Source organism: Archocentrus centrarchus, chromosome 1, assembly GCF_007364275.1.
Source record: "Archocentrus centrarchus isolate MPI-CPG fArcCen1 chromosome 1, fArcCen1, whole genome shotgun sequence".
NCBI classification, from domain to species: Eukaryota; Metazoa; Chordata; class Actinopteri; order Cichliformes; family Cichlidae; genus Archocentrus; species Archocentrus centrarchus.
In genome coordinates this window covers 2935424-2950355 of record NC_044346.1, presented here as the reverse complement: position 1 = coordinate 2950355, position 14932 = coordinate 2935424, and the positions used below count along the sequence as shown (strand labels likewise).

The following is a 14932-nucleotide window of genomic DNA, read 5'->3' as shown; positions in this document are numbered from 1 at the left end:
GTCTGCCCCTGATGAGCTTGAATCTGCGGCAGGTGCAATGATTTGGTGAAACACGCCCACAAACACGCAGATACAGAGCAGGGAGGGAAGCGAGAAAAACAAAGAAAACCTCAAAACAGTTTAAAGAGGGATTTGAACAGTCTCCTTTTGCCGTGAGTTTTTCTGTCTTTGAATCGAGCCCTCTCTGAGTGTCTTTGCACATCTCTGCATCGGTACCTGCAATCCTGGTCCTTGCTTTCCTTAAAAGAAAGTTAGTGTTGATTCCGCAGCAGTCCTCATGTGACCTGAAAAACATAAATTTTGGGTTGGTATCACGGTAGCAGCCATGATATCCCATTCCCCTGCAGTGACGTCACCTACTTTTACTTAAATATTCTCAAAAGGAAACCACTGCTGCGTTACAGTATTACAATTAATTTACACCTGTGGTCACAGAGGAAAAGGTTTAGCGGTTCGGTCAGAGGCTATTTGCGTCCTCAAAATCTTATTAAGGGACTAGACTGACTGCAGCAATCGTGGGTCTTTGTGTGTCTGTGTGTTTGTATAGGTAGCGGAGGTGTGACCGGGGTGTACGAGAAACAAGAGACGTGAAAGCCACTGCACCGCGGGTACAGTCGCTTTTGGTGCCGCGGTCGTGTCCTCGCCTGTCTTACTCTCCTTTGTAGGTGTCTGTCTGTCTCTCATTTTCTCTCTTTCTGCCGTTATCGTGTTGAGTTGAGGCGCCATTTCTGCTTCAGAGGACGTCTTTTGCTAGTTGAAGACAACTAAACACCAGCGGGATCATGTTAACACTGCTGACTTCCATGTATCTGGTGATGCGGGCCATCTCATCGCGGGTGAGTGGAAAGCAGCACACTCGTATGTTAGTTTGACCACCTTGGGGACGGAGCTGACAGCGCGTCCTTGAATGCATCATTGTAGCCAAATTTGGGAGCTAAACTTGACCGTTACAAACGGCCAGTATTCACTTTACCTTTCAAACTAATTAATAATGATACATGTCTGAGTTAGGCAGGTGTATTTCATCATATTATTCTAACTGCTGCAGTGAACTGACGGTTAACTTGGCGAGTAAAACAGCCCAGTGTTGTTTCCTCTGCGTTTTGCGTTTGACTTCAGGTATGAAAATGACCGTCGGACCCCCTACGCCACATTCATGTGCCTAACGACGCTGTCATTAATTCAGCAAGCGCCGTCTCCTTTCTACTTAGCAGCTTTGGCAAAGATCCCACGGTAAAGCTAAACTAGCAAACACAACAGCTGCCCCGGTTCTTCAAAATAAAATCAGTGAATTTAAAAAGTTTATCCCAGTGCTGTTTATTTGTTTTTAATTCTAGCATGAACATACAACCTAGGCCTTGTTCAAAAATTCTAAATATATTATGATTTTATTAAAATAAAAACTAGGATAAAATATTATTTAAGTAAAAGTAAACAATTATTAAATAGGTATAACTTTTAGAGCATTATTATTACTGATATTTTGTAGATTCAAAAATATCAATTAAGATTTAATGCCTTAATGCTCAAAACATTTGCTCTGCACAAAAAAACCTAAATTGAACAAACTTAAATAAAAGTAATGAAAGACATCCATCTATTTTCTAAACTGCTTATACAGTAACGGGTCATGGGATGGACATCCCAGCTGGCATCGGCTGAGAGCCTAGGTACAGCCTAGGGCAAAAGCAAATTCTAACATCTATTTATACAACTGCTATACTAAACACACCACCAAATAAATATATAAGAAACTCAAAAACCATGCTTAAAACTATTTAAAGATATGTCCGGTGTTAAAGTGAAATATAAATGTTTTGTTTGATCCTGAAGTCATCATGCCCACACGTTATAATAAAGCGGCACAGTTTGTGCTTTTATTTTGAAGGCTGTATGGCAGGGCGGTTGCTGCCGCTGCTTTGCTGCAGCAGGCCACGCTGCAGATTATCAGCACCGCGGTCAGTTCCTGCCTAGCTACCAGCAGCACTGAACTATTTTAGCTCCGGGAAGTTTAACTGAGCCCGCACAGATCCAACATGGCTGCTACTGCCCTTGATAGGCTGAGCTGAGCGATGGGCAGTCTGATTTGGACTGAAAACCTCCCCTTGCTGGAACTGAGGCCCGTTCTTTCTCACAGAATAGACCCTGCATTCCTTCATTTCTCTCCCTTCAGCTATCAGTTGCTTAACAAAGCCAAAACTATGTGAACAACTGAGTATTATTGTGTGATGACTTAACATGGTATAATGTGGCACCTTGACTCTCCTGTTAAGCCTTTCTGCATGGTGGTGTAAATAATGAAGTATTTCATCAGTTTAAGTGGAAGGGTTATGATCCAAATTCTTCTTTTTTCAGATAGGATCATTGCAGTCCCTGATTATGATTGACACTCATTTAAAGCCAAAAACATCCTCTTTAAACACACCTTATGTTTCATTACAGCATTACATCAGTATAACTGTGGTAAAATGATTTAAAAATGTCACATTTTGCTGTAAATTTTGATTTGCTTTGTGGGTTAAACTTGGGTAGGTGATGGGAGAGGATGGATAGAATAGAGAGGGAAGATTAAAAAGAAACCATTCTGTAATAGTTAATAGTTACAGTGGAAAGAGGAATGACTTACAACAAAAAGGGGAATTGTAACTTGAAGTCCTTTTATTTCCTCCCATGTGAAATGCATTCTAACCACTCAGCTATCAGGTGGCTTCAACCTCCTGACTCTTGTTTGCAACCTTGGTGATGCCAGACCATTGACCTGCACTGCTCTATAAACATCAGCAGATTAGACAGCTCAGCTCAGTGCAAATTTGCCCCCTGCTAGGCTGACGGGCAACTTAACAAGCTAGCAGCTGAACACATTAACTTCCTGTAGTGCAAGAAGTGAACTCAACCACAAGTGACTGTTCACATTTGACCCTGATTTGGAAACAATCAGAAGAATCCAGACATCGCTGTGAAAGGATCTCACTTTTTCTACCTTATGGACCGCGCAGCAGGGACGTTGTTTTTGGATAAATATGTTGCTGGTTAGGGTTTAAAATGAAGCCTTTAGTGCTTTAAATGCTATAAGTGGGTTACCAGTCGACTGAAACAAAAATCTCTGGTAAAGACTTTTGGCAAATAAAACAGTCTACACATTCCAGATGTTTTTATGAGCATTCCTGGGAGATGGGTGGAAGACGTTGCATTGGTTCCATGTGTTCCTCAGGAGGATTTTCTTGTTGGATTAGTTATTCTTGAGGGGGTTCAAGGTTCTTGGGAAAGGATTAAACAAATGGTTACCTAAATTTGTGTCATTAAGTCCTTTTCGAATGCTGAAATAATGCAGAGCATTCATGTCAAATACAGTCTGTAGGAAAAGGGGTGCAATTCTGCTGCTAGCCATGAAGGTCAGCTTTCAGAAAATGCCTCTGACTTACAATCAGAATGAGAAAAACTGTATTTGTCCCATATTTAATAAATTCTTTTTGTTACACCAGTTGATATTATTATTATTAATAATAATAACAATAATAATAATAATGAGTAAAATATTAATTTAAGTGATTATACCCATCCATTTTCTCAACTGCTTGTCTATTTCTGAGCCTGAGAAAATTAGAAAATACAGACTTCCCAATCACCCTGCAACAGCCCCATTTGTTTATGTTTGTTTACCTGAATTTTTTTTTTTGCAATAGAATAAAATTTAATTTAATTTAAAAATCCAAGTCTTTACAGTTAACAAATTACAATTTGTTGGGGGGGGGGGGTTCTGCTCACTTCATTAGATCCCCCAAGTTCCGTTGATGAACCTTAAGAAGTCTAAACTGCAACGTGTTACAAATTCTTACACTTCAGAGTTCAAAAAAGGGAAAAGCCGTTTCCCTTTAATCTATGAACTCTTAAATTGCATGTCTTCATGTCTGAAGTGCATGCTGAAATTACAGAAAGGATCCACAAGATGTTTGAGGCATATCCAGAGCTACTTGAATGGATGTCAAGGATCCTAAAGCAATGTTTCATGAAAAAGGTTCACTAACTGCAGATTCCAGAGATTCCAGATTCTGTACATTCAGAATTCATCCTTCCACTTCTATCAGCATGACACGAATGTCCCTCATTAAATACTAGTGGTCCATTCCATTGGCTGCCATACATGCCGTCCCATAACATTACCAACAATGTTTGACAAATGATGTGAAATGCATCAGCTCATGAGCTATTCATGTCCTCCTACATAATTTTGTCTTCCCATCATTCAAGTTTATCTCAGTTTCATATAAGATAAAATTGGGACACCTTGAATCAGTCTTAGGTCTGCTTTGTTTCATTTCAGTTCAGTTCAATTTAATATTATTTATAAAGCACCAAATCACAACAAACAGTTGCCTCAAGGCACTTTATATCGTAAGGCAATGACCCTACAATAACTACAGAGAAAACCCAAGAGTCAAAATAACCCCCTATGAGCAAGCACTTAGCAACAGTGAGAAGCAAAAACTCCCCTTTAACAGGAAGAAACCTCCAGCAGAACCAGGCTCAGGGAGGGGCAGTCATCTGCTTCGACTGGTTGGGGATGAGGCGAGAGAGACAGGACCAAAGACGCACTGTGGAAGAGAGCCAGAGATTAATAATGATGCACTTTCTTTTCATTCAAAGAAACACTCAGTGCATCATGGGAAACACCCCCCTCCCAGCAGCCTAGGCCTATAGCAGCATAACTAAGGGAAGGTTCAGGGTCACCTGATCCAGCCCTAACTTTAAGCTTTATCAAAAAGGAAAGTTTTAAGCCTAATCTTAAAAATAGAGAGGGTGTCTGTCTCCTGAATCCAAGCTGGGAGCTGGTTCCACAGAAGAGGGGCCTGAAAGCTGAAGGCTCTGCCTCCCATTCTACTCTTAAGTATCCTAGGAACCACAAGTAAGCCAGCAGTCTGAGAGCAAAGTGCTCTGTTGGGGTGATATGATACTATGAGGTCTTTAAGATAAGATGGGGCCTGATTATTCAAGACCTTATATGTGAGAAGAAGGATTTTCAATTCTATTCTAGATTTAACAGGGAGTCAGTGAAGAGAAGCCATTATGGGCTTCCCCCTGTTTCCAATGCTATGTTTTTGTGTTAGAATTTTAGCTCTTCATTTTACTTATTCTTAAAAGCTCTATAGAGAGAGCCTTCTTTTGAGTATAAGTACTGCCGCACTTTCGTTTCGTTTTGCAAAACAAATAGTGTAGTTCCGCTGCCGACCACAAGATGTCGACAACATATAGCTCTGTTTAAAAAAAAAAAAAAAAAAAGATGCTTTTCAGAAAATCATCCACTATATTCGGCACAGTGGGGCGCGGTTTCACCAGAGTGATGCATTATGGGAGAATGGGTTCTTTTCTGAACGGTCAGTTGTGTCTAAACCTCTGTATCAATATTGCAAAAGGACTACAAGTCCCGCGGTGCGTGCGAAGAGTCGGTTCACCGCCTGACTTTACAACGCAAGGATAGAGGTGACCCTTCCGCGCAGTCTGACTCTGAGTGGGGGGAATAAGCATCGCAGAACAGGCGCATCTTCATTCGCTAGCAAAAATGGTAAGCTGGAACATTTCCTCCTCGCTGTCTGATATTCAGTACGCAACGTAGACGTCGAATATCAGAGCACCGTTTCTCTCTTTTTTTTTTAAAAAGGGTGTGCTAAATAATCCACTAATGTTTGACATTGATTAGAGGGCGGCAGCGTCATTATTTCATCTCAACTTATGCTGATGGTGTTCTCAGTTTTTGTTCGAGGTTACTGTGAAGATTGCGTGCTTCTAGACCCAAGGGCAAACCTGGCATACGCAGTCTGTGGCGTAGGTACACCACAGAGGAAGGCGACGTGTTATTGAAAATAAGGAAAATGTAATGTAGCATCAGACAGGGCGGATTGGTGCAACTCTGTATTGTTAGTGCGCTGTACATTCATACCTCCATTTTAATAGGAGCGCGAAGCGGTGGCGTGGCATCGACGCGGAACTGATCGGCCTGCAGTTCGTACTCTGTGATTTAAAATGCACAGCAACCCTAATGGTATCCCCTTTGCGTTGACTGAGTACAGAGTACAGAGTTGTGTTACACAAGCATCAAAGATGAAGGATGTTTATTTGCTCCTTGATGAATTTCATTCACGCACAGTTAGGCGGGGACATCATGCGCTCACAGAAGAGTCCAAAACTAAAATGAATATGTAAGAGTAGGTCTTCAGGATCGTTCTGCTTACTGATTTCCGTAAAGGACTGTGGTGTTAAATTCCCTTCATGCAGAAGAATGAGGTTAAGCCACTGTTGAGCCATGGGAATCACTATCCTTAATGTAAGGATTTCATCTATTGTATATGTGCTTTCCAACGAGAAAGGAAAGTCAGAGGCAACAATGACAGTTACTGCTGCTTCATTTCCTCCCTCAGTTGTTTAACTAGGTCAGTGATACTCCTGTTTGTGTCCACACAGGCTGAACCAATCCGCGTTGTGGTGACCGGCGCTGCTGGCCAGATTGCCTACTCCCTGCTGTACAGCATCGCCAAGGGAGATGTGTTCGGGAAGGACCAGGTAAGACTCATCCCGAGCTTTGATTACATAACGCTTAGCAGCAGCAGCAGAGTCCCCTTCTCCCGGTTCCTGATCTCTGCACAGATGCTTTGTGTGGGAATGTTACGTAATGGAATCACCATGAATAATGAACAGGCCTTAATTCTGTGAGGCATATTGGAGTTCTGTGATGGAGTGGGGGAAGAGGGAATTGTAACTGCTAAATTAAAGGAAAGAAAATGTAAGGTTTTTAGATCCAAATCTGACCAAAGTTTCCACATAAGAGGTCAGCATGAACAAACGATCCCTGTGGGCAAAAGCTTCGATCGAAAAGAACAGTGTGGGAATGCTTCCACAGGATCCCTGCTGGAGGTTTGGAAGAACACGTTTCAGGAATAACAGGTTCTACTTTGATGGTGTAAAGCTTCAGAAACCCGATTCCATGGCGGTGTTGCACTTTAAAACGTGACCTTTATGAGTCACTCACTGTTGGAGGTGACACCAAGAACTTCACTGTCCGTGTCTGAGGCGTGGAAAGAGGAGCTGATCTGTGCCAAGTCCTTTCAGTTTCAGTCTGTATTAACTGTTACATGCAGCATCACAGTTCTTGTACATGCTCAAACATGCTGCACTGAGTGTTTTGTGCACATTTGCCCAACGCCTATAAATTCAGCTCTGCAAAAGTTCAGAAAAGCAATTTTATTATCAGCCTCTGTGGCATTAAGTTTGCTAAGATACAACATCAGCTCAGGGATTCTGGATGAATTACTGATCTGACCTAGTGAAGATCGTATTTTTCCTGGTGAAATGCCAGAGTTAGCCCATATTGATCCCCAGTATGGAACTATTTTGTGAATGCCCTGCTGATGTCAATCATAGGTGTCCCTAAATTGCCTGTTTGGCCGGATCAGTTTCAATAAATAAAACTGGCTTTGTTTAGGCTTGCATTAGCTGCCTAGCATTGTCACTAGCAAAATCCTGTTTTAAGCCACATCAGTGTTTTTCTGTTGTCCTTATGTGGAGGCTGCGCTGTGGTGTGCTGGTGTTGCTCACTGACGATGGGAGCAGAAGGCATAAGCATAAATTTCCTGTTTCCCTCAGAAATCAGTCAGCAGGCTGTTGGAGGAAACTGACAGAGAGGAACGTTTAATTAAAAAAAAAAAAGAAAAAGTCATTTTTGCAGTCAAGTGTTTAAAAGTTTGAAAGATAAACATAAACTTGCATGATGCACATTGAAGGCCGTGCCTGTAATTGTCTCCATTTTGCCTCCTCATCAGCCAATCGTCCTGATCCTCCTGGACATCCCCCCCATGCTGCCGGTGCTGGACGGAGTCGTCATGGAGCTGCAGGACTGCGCCCTCCCCCTGCTGAAGGGTGAGCCCACAGTGTGTGTCTGTAAATCAGATCCAAACTAACCTTCATTACAGAAATGACTGCCTGTTAGTTTTCTGTGTCGTGTGTCACAGTTTTGACTTTTGCCACAGTTCTGTTGTGGAAAGGACGTTTTACATTCAGTTGCTCTTTATTCTTCCACGTGGTTAGATCGTGTAAATTTCACTCCTTTTAACCCTCCAGAGTCTGAGGTAGAGCTGAGCTCTGTGTAGAATTGGTTATCAGAGGGTTCTGGAGGGGATTTATGGGGGAAACACAAACCAAAACAACAATAAACGAGGACAGTGGCAGGAAGCGTGGCATCACTGATCCTACATAATCATGTTTTTTGGCCCCATCACTGCTCAACCCTACCTTAGGAACATCTAGTTTGGTGCATCTTATTTTTCAGGCTGATTGATCCAAATCCAGATCTAGATGTTTGTAGCTCATTTTCAGCTCAGTGGACAGACGGTGGGAAAATCTGTGATAGTAAAAACTACAACTGCCAGCTGTAATTGACTGAAACACTTTGCTTCCATCTGGAATGCAGTAGTGTGTGTGTGTGTGTGTGTGTGTATATAATTTGTGCTTCTCTGTACAGCAGCCTCCTCTGTGTACTGCTCTGCTCTTTGGAGGAGTGTCTAGAATAAGGCTTCTGGTTGGCTGTTGGTTCAGACACCACAGCAGCTAATCAGAGCAGTGGTGGGACAACAATGAATAGATTAGAGATGAACCCCGACTGAAGTCCAGTCTGAATGCAGCCAGCTTACATCTAACATCAGAAGTCTTATCTGCAGGATTAGCCAAAGCTGCAGAAATTTTTCTAGAAGATGGACTTAGTCACTCAGTAGTCTGAGATAAAGAAAAGAAAAACTATGATTGTTATGATATAGTAGGCATGCGGCTTATCTGTACGCCATGTATCTTTGAGAGGCCAGTGTCCTGTAACATGCGTCAAAGTAGTGGAAATCCAAATCACCATTTCTAGTCAGGACTTTAAAAAAATGAAAGAAAACAGTTAAAAACAGCCTGTAAAGATCTGTGAGTTAGGCCTTTAGTCTTGAGTTGAAGTGACAGGCTTTGTCAAGTCAAGTCAAGTCAAGTTTATTTATAAAGCACATTTAAAACAACGACGTTGACCAAAGTGCTGTACAAGATCTGTAACCCCAAGGACTATACTAAATAAAAATAAAAATATATAAATAAATAAATAAAATAATAAAATAAAAATAAATAAATAAAAAAAAACATTAAGAACAATAAATAACATAAGAAAATTAAAAATTAAAACGTTTAAAACAAGTACCATAAAATACCATAAAACAATCATCTAAAAGGAGGTAGCACTGCAGCCAAATGCCAAGGAAAAGAAATGTGTTTTTAATAGAGATTTAAATGTGTGTATCGTCTGAGCTGTGCGGATATGGAGAGGTAGATCGTTCCATAGCTTGGGTGCTGCTGCTGCAAAAGCTCGATCACCTCTCTGTTTTAGTCTGGTTTTAGGCCTCTGTAAGAGCAGCTGGTTCGATGACCTCAGAGCTCTTACAGGGGTGTGACAGTGAAGCAGCTCAGACAGATACAAAGGTGCCAGTCCGTTTAAGGCTTTAAAAGTAAGCAATAAAATCTTAAAATCGATTCTAAAACGGACAGGGAGCCAGTGAAGGGATGACAGGACTGGGGTAATGTGTTCATGCTTTTTTAAACCGGTTAAAAGACGAGCTGCCGCATTCTGGACTACCTGCAGGCGGCGCACAGATGATTGATCTATGCCAAAGTACAGAGAATTACAGTAGTCCAGGCGGGAAGTAATAAAAGCATGAATAACTTTTTCCAGGTCCTGCTGCGGGAGATAAGGTTTTACCTTGGCAATGACTCTGAGTTGGTAAAAACTGATTTTGGTAACAGCACTTACTTGCTTCTCCATTTTAAAACTACTGTCTAAAATGACACCCAGATTTTTCACAGCATCACGACAGTGAGGAGCCAAATGACTCGGAGTGCCAGAGGAGTAGCTTGAGGGGTCAAATTTACCAAAGCATATGACCTCGGTTTTGCTTTCATTAAGATTTAGGAAATTGTTTCTCATCCAGGACTTGATGTCACTTAGACAGTTCAGCAGGGGTTCCCATGGATCTCTGCTGTTCAGTTTGATGGGCATATACACCTGGATGTCGTCAGCAAAACAGTGGAAACAAATATTATGTTTCCTAAAAATCGACCCTAGAGGCAACATATACAATGAGAAAAGAATTGGGCCCAGAATGGACCCCTGAGGCACTCCACAAGAAAGCTTTGCTGTGGTAGAAAAACAGTTTCCTAGATGGACAGAGAAACTTCTATCAGTAAGATAAGATCTGAACCAAGTCAGAACCGTGCCTTTAATGCCAATTTCATGTTCTAGGTGGGACAGAAGGATCTCGTGGTCCACAGTGTCAAAGGCAGCTGACAGATCTAGAAGTACTAAAACTGCAGGACTACCAGAGTCCACAGTTAAAAGCAGATCGTTAAAAACTCTTAAAAGAGCCGTCTCTGTGCTGTGACGCATTCTAAAACCTGACTGAAACTTTTCCCACATTCCATGTTCACTTAAAAATGCTTGAAGTTGCTTAAAAACAACTTTTTCAAGAACCTTGGATAAAAATGGTAATTTAGAAATTGGTCTGTAATTTGAAAGAACATCAGGGTCAAGGTTCTTCTTCTTGATTAGAGGCTGTACAACTGCATGTTTAAAGGCAGCTGGAACACAACCAGATGCAAGCGCACTGTTAATCAGAGCGAGGATAGTTGGTCCCACTGAATCAAAAGCCTCTTTAAAAAGGCGAGACGGAACACAGTCTGTGGGAGAGCTTACAGGTCTCATATTTTGAATCACCTCCTTTAGTGTGGAGAGTGTGACAGGCTCAAACTGCTCAAAGACAGCTCTGCTGGGAGGAGGTGCAGATGAGTCTGTTTCAGCCTGAGGTGATGAAGGCCTGAGGGCAGAAATTTTTTCCACAAAAAATTTCTTAAAGTTTTCGCACAGTGCAGGACAGACCTTCGCTTGGTTCACATTACAGCGAGGATCAGCGAGTGAATTAAAAACACTAAAAAGAAAATGAGGCCTGTGACTGTTACTTGAAACAATGTTAGAGAAATAAGCAGACTTTGCATATTTTACTGCTTTCTGGTATTTCAATAAACAGTTACGCAGGATCTCTAAGGAGATCCTGCGTAACTGTTTAACAATGATTAAATGGTATGACATTTAATCATTGTCATAACTAATGATTAAATGCAGAGCGGGGTATAAATACACAGTGAAAGACGTGAATGAAAGAAACATCATGGGAGCCCCCCAGCAGCCTAGGCCTATCACAGCATAACTAAGGGAGGGTTCAGGGTCACCTGATCCAGCCCTAACTGTAAGCTTTATCAAAAAGGACAGTTTTAAGCCTAATCTTAAAAATACTATTTACTATGAGGTCTTTAAGATAAGATGGGGCCTGATTATGTAAGACCTTATATATGAGGAGAAGAATTTTAAATTCAATTCTGGATTTAACAGGGAGCCAATGAAGAGAAGCCGATATGGGAGAAATCTGCTCTCTCTTTCTAGTCCCTGTCAGTACTGTCAGTCCCTGTCAGTCCCTGTCAGTAGCTGTCAGTAGCTGTCAGTCCCTGTCAGTAGCTGCAGCATTTTGAATCAGCTGAAGGCTTTTCAGGGAGCTATTGGTCATGTTGCCAAAATGAAGTGAACATCTCCCCAAAATTCAGAGTCAAGGTGATAAGGGTGAAATTATGTTAAATGATGGGGAATAAGTCTGAAATATGTAAACACCATGATTAGGCTGATAAAGTTATGCATACAGAGAGTACAGCGCGGCTGATCAGTGCCAGTGTATTACCTGCAGGTGTCAGATAAACATGTCTTTTCCAGTTTCACTTTGATCAGAATTATAGAATTGGCCTATTGGTTTATTGGTTGTTGGGGTGTGCACATGAAAACAAAAAGTTGTCCCTGTTAGCTAATGTGCCCCCCCCCAACAGAGGTCATCCCCACTGACAAGGTGGAAGTGGCTTTCAAGGACATCGATGCCGCCATCTTGGTGGGCTCAATGCCCAGGAAGGAGGGCATGGAGAGGAAGGACCTCCTCAAGGCCAATGTGGCCATCTTCAAGACGCAAGGAGCTGCCCTGGACAAGTACGCCAAGAAGACCGTCAAGGTGACTCCTTAGCTTTCAGTGTATTCATTCATTATATGTATTCATTCATATTTACTTTCATTTCAGTCACGTGTTTGCTGAAGAGGGTTGTTTATGGGCTTTTGGGAATATTGCTTCCAGATATTTGGTGAAAAATCTGTGACTAAAATAAGCCAGCTGCTGATGATGAACACAGGAAGTGAAAGTGCTTATCCCGAAGAAATGTTTCCTATGTCAGAGCCACATGTTTGTCGTACAGCAGCTTCATGTTGCTGCAAAAGCTCAAATGTAGAAATGAATGCTAGGCCTCAAAGTTTCAGGATTAAAGGTTCGAAGTGTTCTTTGTTTAACTTGTAGTATGTACTCTAATCTTATAACATTCAGTGAGGTTGGGGGCTAGGTGACCCAAGTGCTCTGTGTGAGGCCCAGTACAAGTGTGATGTAAGAGGTTGAGGCCATTCTGAGGTCAAAGGTCAAGGCTTCACATGCAGATAATCTCTGGAGAACAGAAAGCAGCCTTCTGTCAGACAGTGCGGCGCCTTACATGGTTCTCTGCAACTAGAAAAACATTTGTCATGTTTCCTGTTCAAAAGGACAGAAGAACAGCTGCATTCACACCTTTGTGTCCGCAGAGCTAAACAGAAATACTTTTAACAGCAGCAGACTCGAGTCAGTACCAACGCACATCCAGAGCACTCGTGTCTGTCTTTACTGTACATGGTAGTATTCATTCTTACTCCATCAGAGTTTAACAACGTTTTAACAAATGCGTAATGTGCGTTTTCAGGACCAAGCAGAGTTGCCTTTGAGCCTCTTCAGACTGACCCTGTGGGTGTGAGAAGGGCTCTGTGTTGTCATTTGTTCATTTGCTGTGGAAATCGTGCTGTGGATCTGATGGAGATGTTTTTCATCCTGTCAGGTTTTGGTGGTTGGAAACCCAGCAAACACCAACTGCCTGATCGCTTCCAAGTCCGCTCCGTCCATCCCCAAAGAGAACTTCTCCTGCCTGACCCGACTGGACCACAACAGAGCCTGCTCCCAGGTACGCCTGAGAACCCTCCTTTGCATAACATAGGACGACCTCCTCACATCTCCAACAGCAGTTTAATAACTTTTTCTTTTGTTTTTTACTTGTACTGATAAAATTGATTTTAAAGAATTACTGTTTACTGCTGTTTTCTCTCCTACAGGTGGCCATACGTTGCGGCGTGTCCTCTGACCAAGTGAAGAACGTCATCATCTGGGGCAACCACTCCTCCACCCAGTACCCTGATGTGCACCACACCAAGGTCAACCTCCACGGGACTGAGACGGACGGTTACCAAGCTGTGAAGGACGACGCCTGGCTCAGAGGAGACTTCATCTCTGTGAGTCGTGAACTCCTCGCCCAACAGTACCAAACAGACAGAAACTCAGTTCTAACGTGAACCCTTCTCTTCATTCTGCAGACGGTGCAGCAGCGCGGCGCCGCTGTCATCAAGGCCAGGAAGCTGTCCAGCGCCATGTCTGCCGCCAAGGCCATCTGTGACCACATGAGGGACATCTGGTTTGGCACCAAGGAGGTCAGTGTGAACACAGAGAGTATTCCTCCTCAGGCCTGGGAGTATTGTGAAAAGTGTCATATTTAAGTATATTTTTAACATAAGTATTATTTCTAAACCTCCTCAATATGACACAGCACTGCCTGCTGTGTCATTGATGCACTCTGATTTACGCTGTTCCCTGTCCTCAGGGTGAATTTATCTCCATGGGTGTGTATGCTGCTGGAAACTCCTACAGCATTCCAGAGGACCTCATCTACTCTTTCCCGGTCCAGATCAAGGTGTGTAAATGCTGTCCTTTAAAATGAGTCCACAGTGAGTGAGGAGGCACTGCGTCTTAGAAATCTATTCAGGTTCTTGTGTTGGACAGTTGTATGTGATAAATACTGAGATCAGTCTCAGCTTTATTCTCATTCAGACTTTCAGAAATAATGTGAACAGAATATAATTTCTGAGGTCTCGCTGCATGAGGTAGGTCAAAGATTGAATTAAACTAAATAAAACCCCCGACTCTTCCCTCTCTGATCCACAGAACAAAACCTGGAAAATTGTCGATGGCCTCTCCATCAACGACTTCTCCCGAGCCAAGATGGATGCCACAGCAGCAGAGCTGGTGGAGGAGCGAGACACCGCCCTGGATTTCCTGTCCCAGTGACTGCCACCTCCTGGTGTCCAACAGCAGCACTTAGTTCCCCCGAAAGCCCGCCGCTCTCGGCTGTGAGACTCCACCATAATAACCATCCAAGCCGGTGCCTGTGTGTCACCTCTGTGTGTGTTTGTGTCAGTGAGTGAGTGAGTGTGTGTCACTAGGCCACTTAAGGTTTTCAGAAAACCTGTTTAATGGCCACAACCTGGCCTCCTACATCTGCAAGACACGGAGAACGTCTCTGGTGGTGGGTGACACACAGTAGCTGTCCAGAAACTGTAACGGAACATGTCGTCACCAATAAAACAAGAAGTCGACAGACCAAATTCAGACCTGTCCTGTGCTTTTTTTAATGCAGTGCATAAAATAGTCCCACACACAGGTTTAAAGGCTGAGGCTACACCGTTTATAACTATGGCAACAATGTGCTGTCAATGCAGTCTGAAAGGAAAACTAATGCAGCAAAGCAGTCGGAGCTTTTTTTTAAGTCTTATTTTAAAGTATTATGGGTATCTTATGTTTTACCGATCAATACTGCAAAGCAACTTAAACGGAGTAATTCAGAATATAAAGTATTGTGAAAATATGTGCAATAAGCCACAAATTAAACTCAGTAAAAGGCTGTGGCAATTGGCATATTAAGAAATACACCATAT

At 42.5% G+C, this 14932-nt stretch overlaps 1 protein-coding gene across 2 annotated transcripts; it reads left to right on the top strand.

The window, feature by feature from the left end:
* The first annotated feature begins 550 nt into the window (after window positions 1-550).
* Window positions 551-14606, top strand: LOC115782462 (malate dehydrogenase, cytoplasmic-like). Of its 2 annotated transcripts, none has more exons than XM_030732643.1 (9): window positions 551-836; window positions 6457-6555; window positions 7812-7908; window positions 11935-12110; window positions 13009-13131; window positions 13280-13456; window positions 13538-13651; window positions 13822-13911; window positions 14163-14606. In XM_030732643.1, exons 1-9 carry the CDS (start codon window positions 783-785, stop codon window positions 14283-14285), a joined length of 1053 nt encoding a protein of 350 aa, XP_030588503.1. In that variant the 5' UTR covers window positions 551-782; the 3' UTR covers window positions 14286-14606. The 2 variants fall into 2 exon arrangements, with proteins under 2 accessions (XP_030588503.1, XP_030588507.1); XM_030732647.1 differs by lacking the exon at window positions 551-836 and adding an exon at window positions 5408-5560.
* The last annotated feature ends 326 nt before the right edge of the window (window positions 14607-14932 follow it).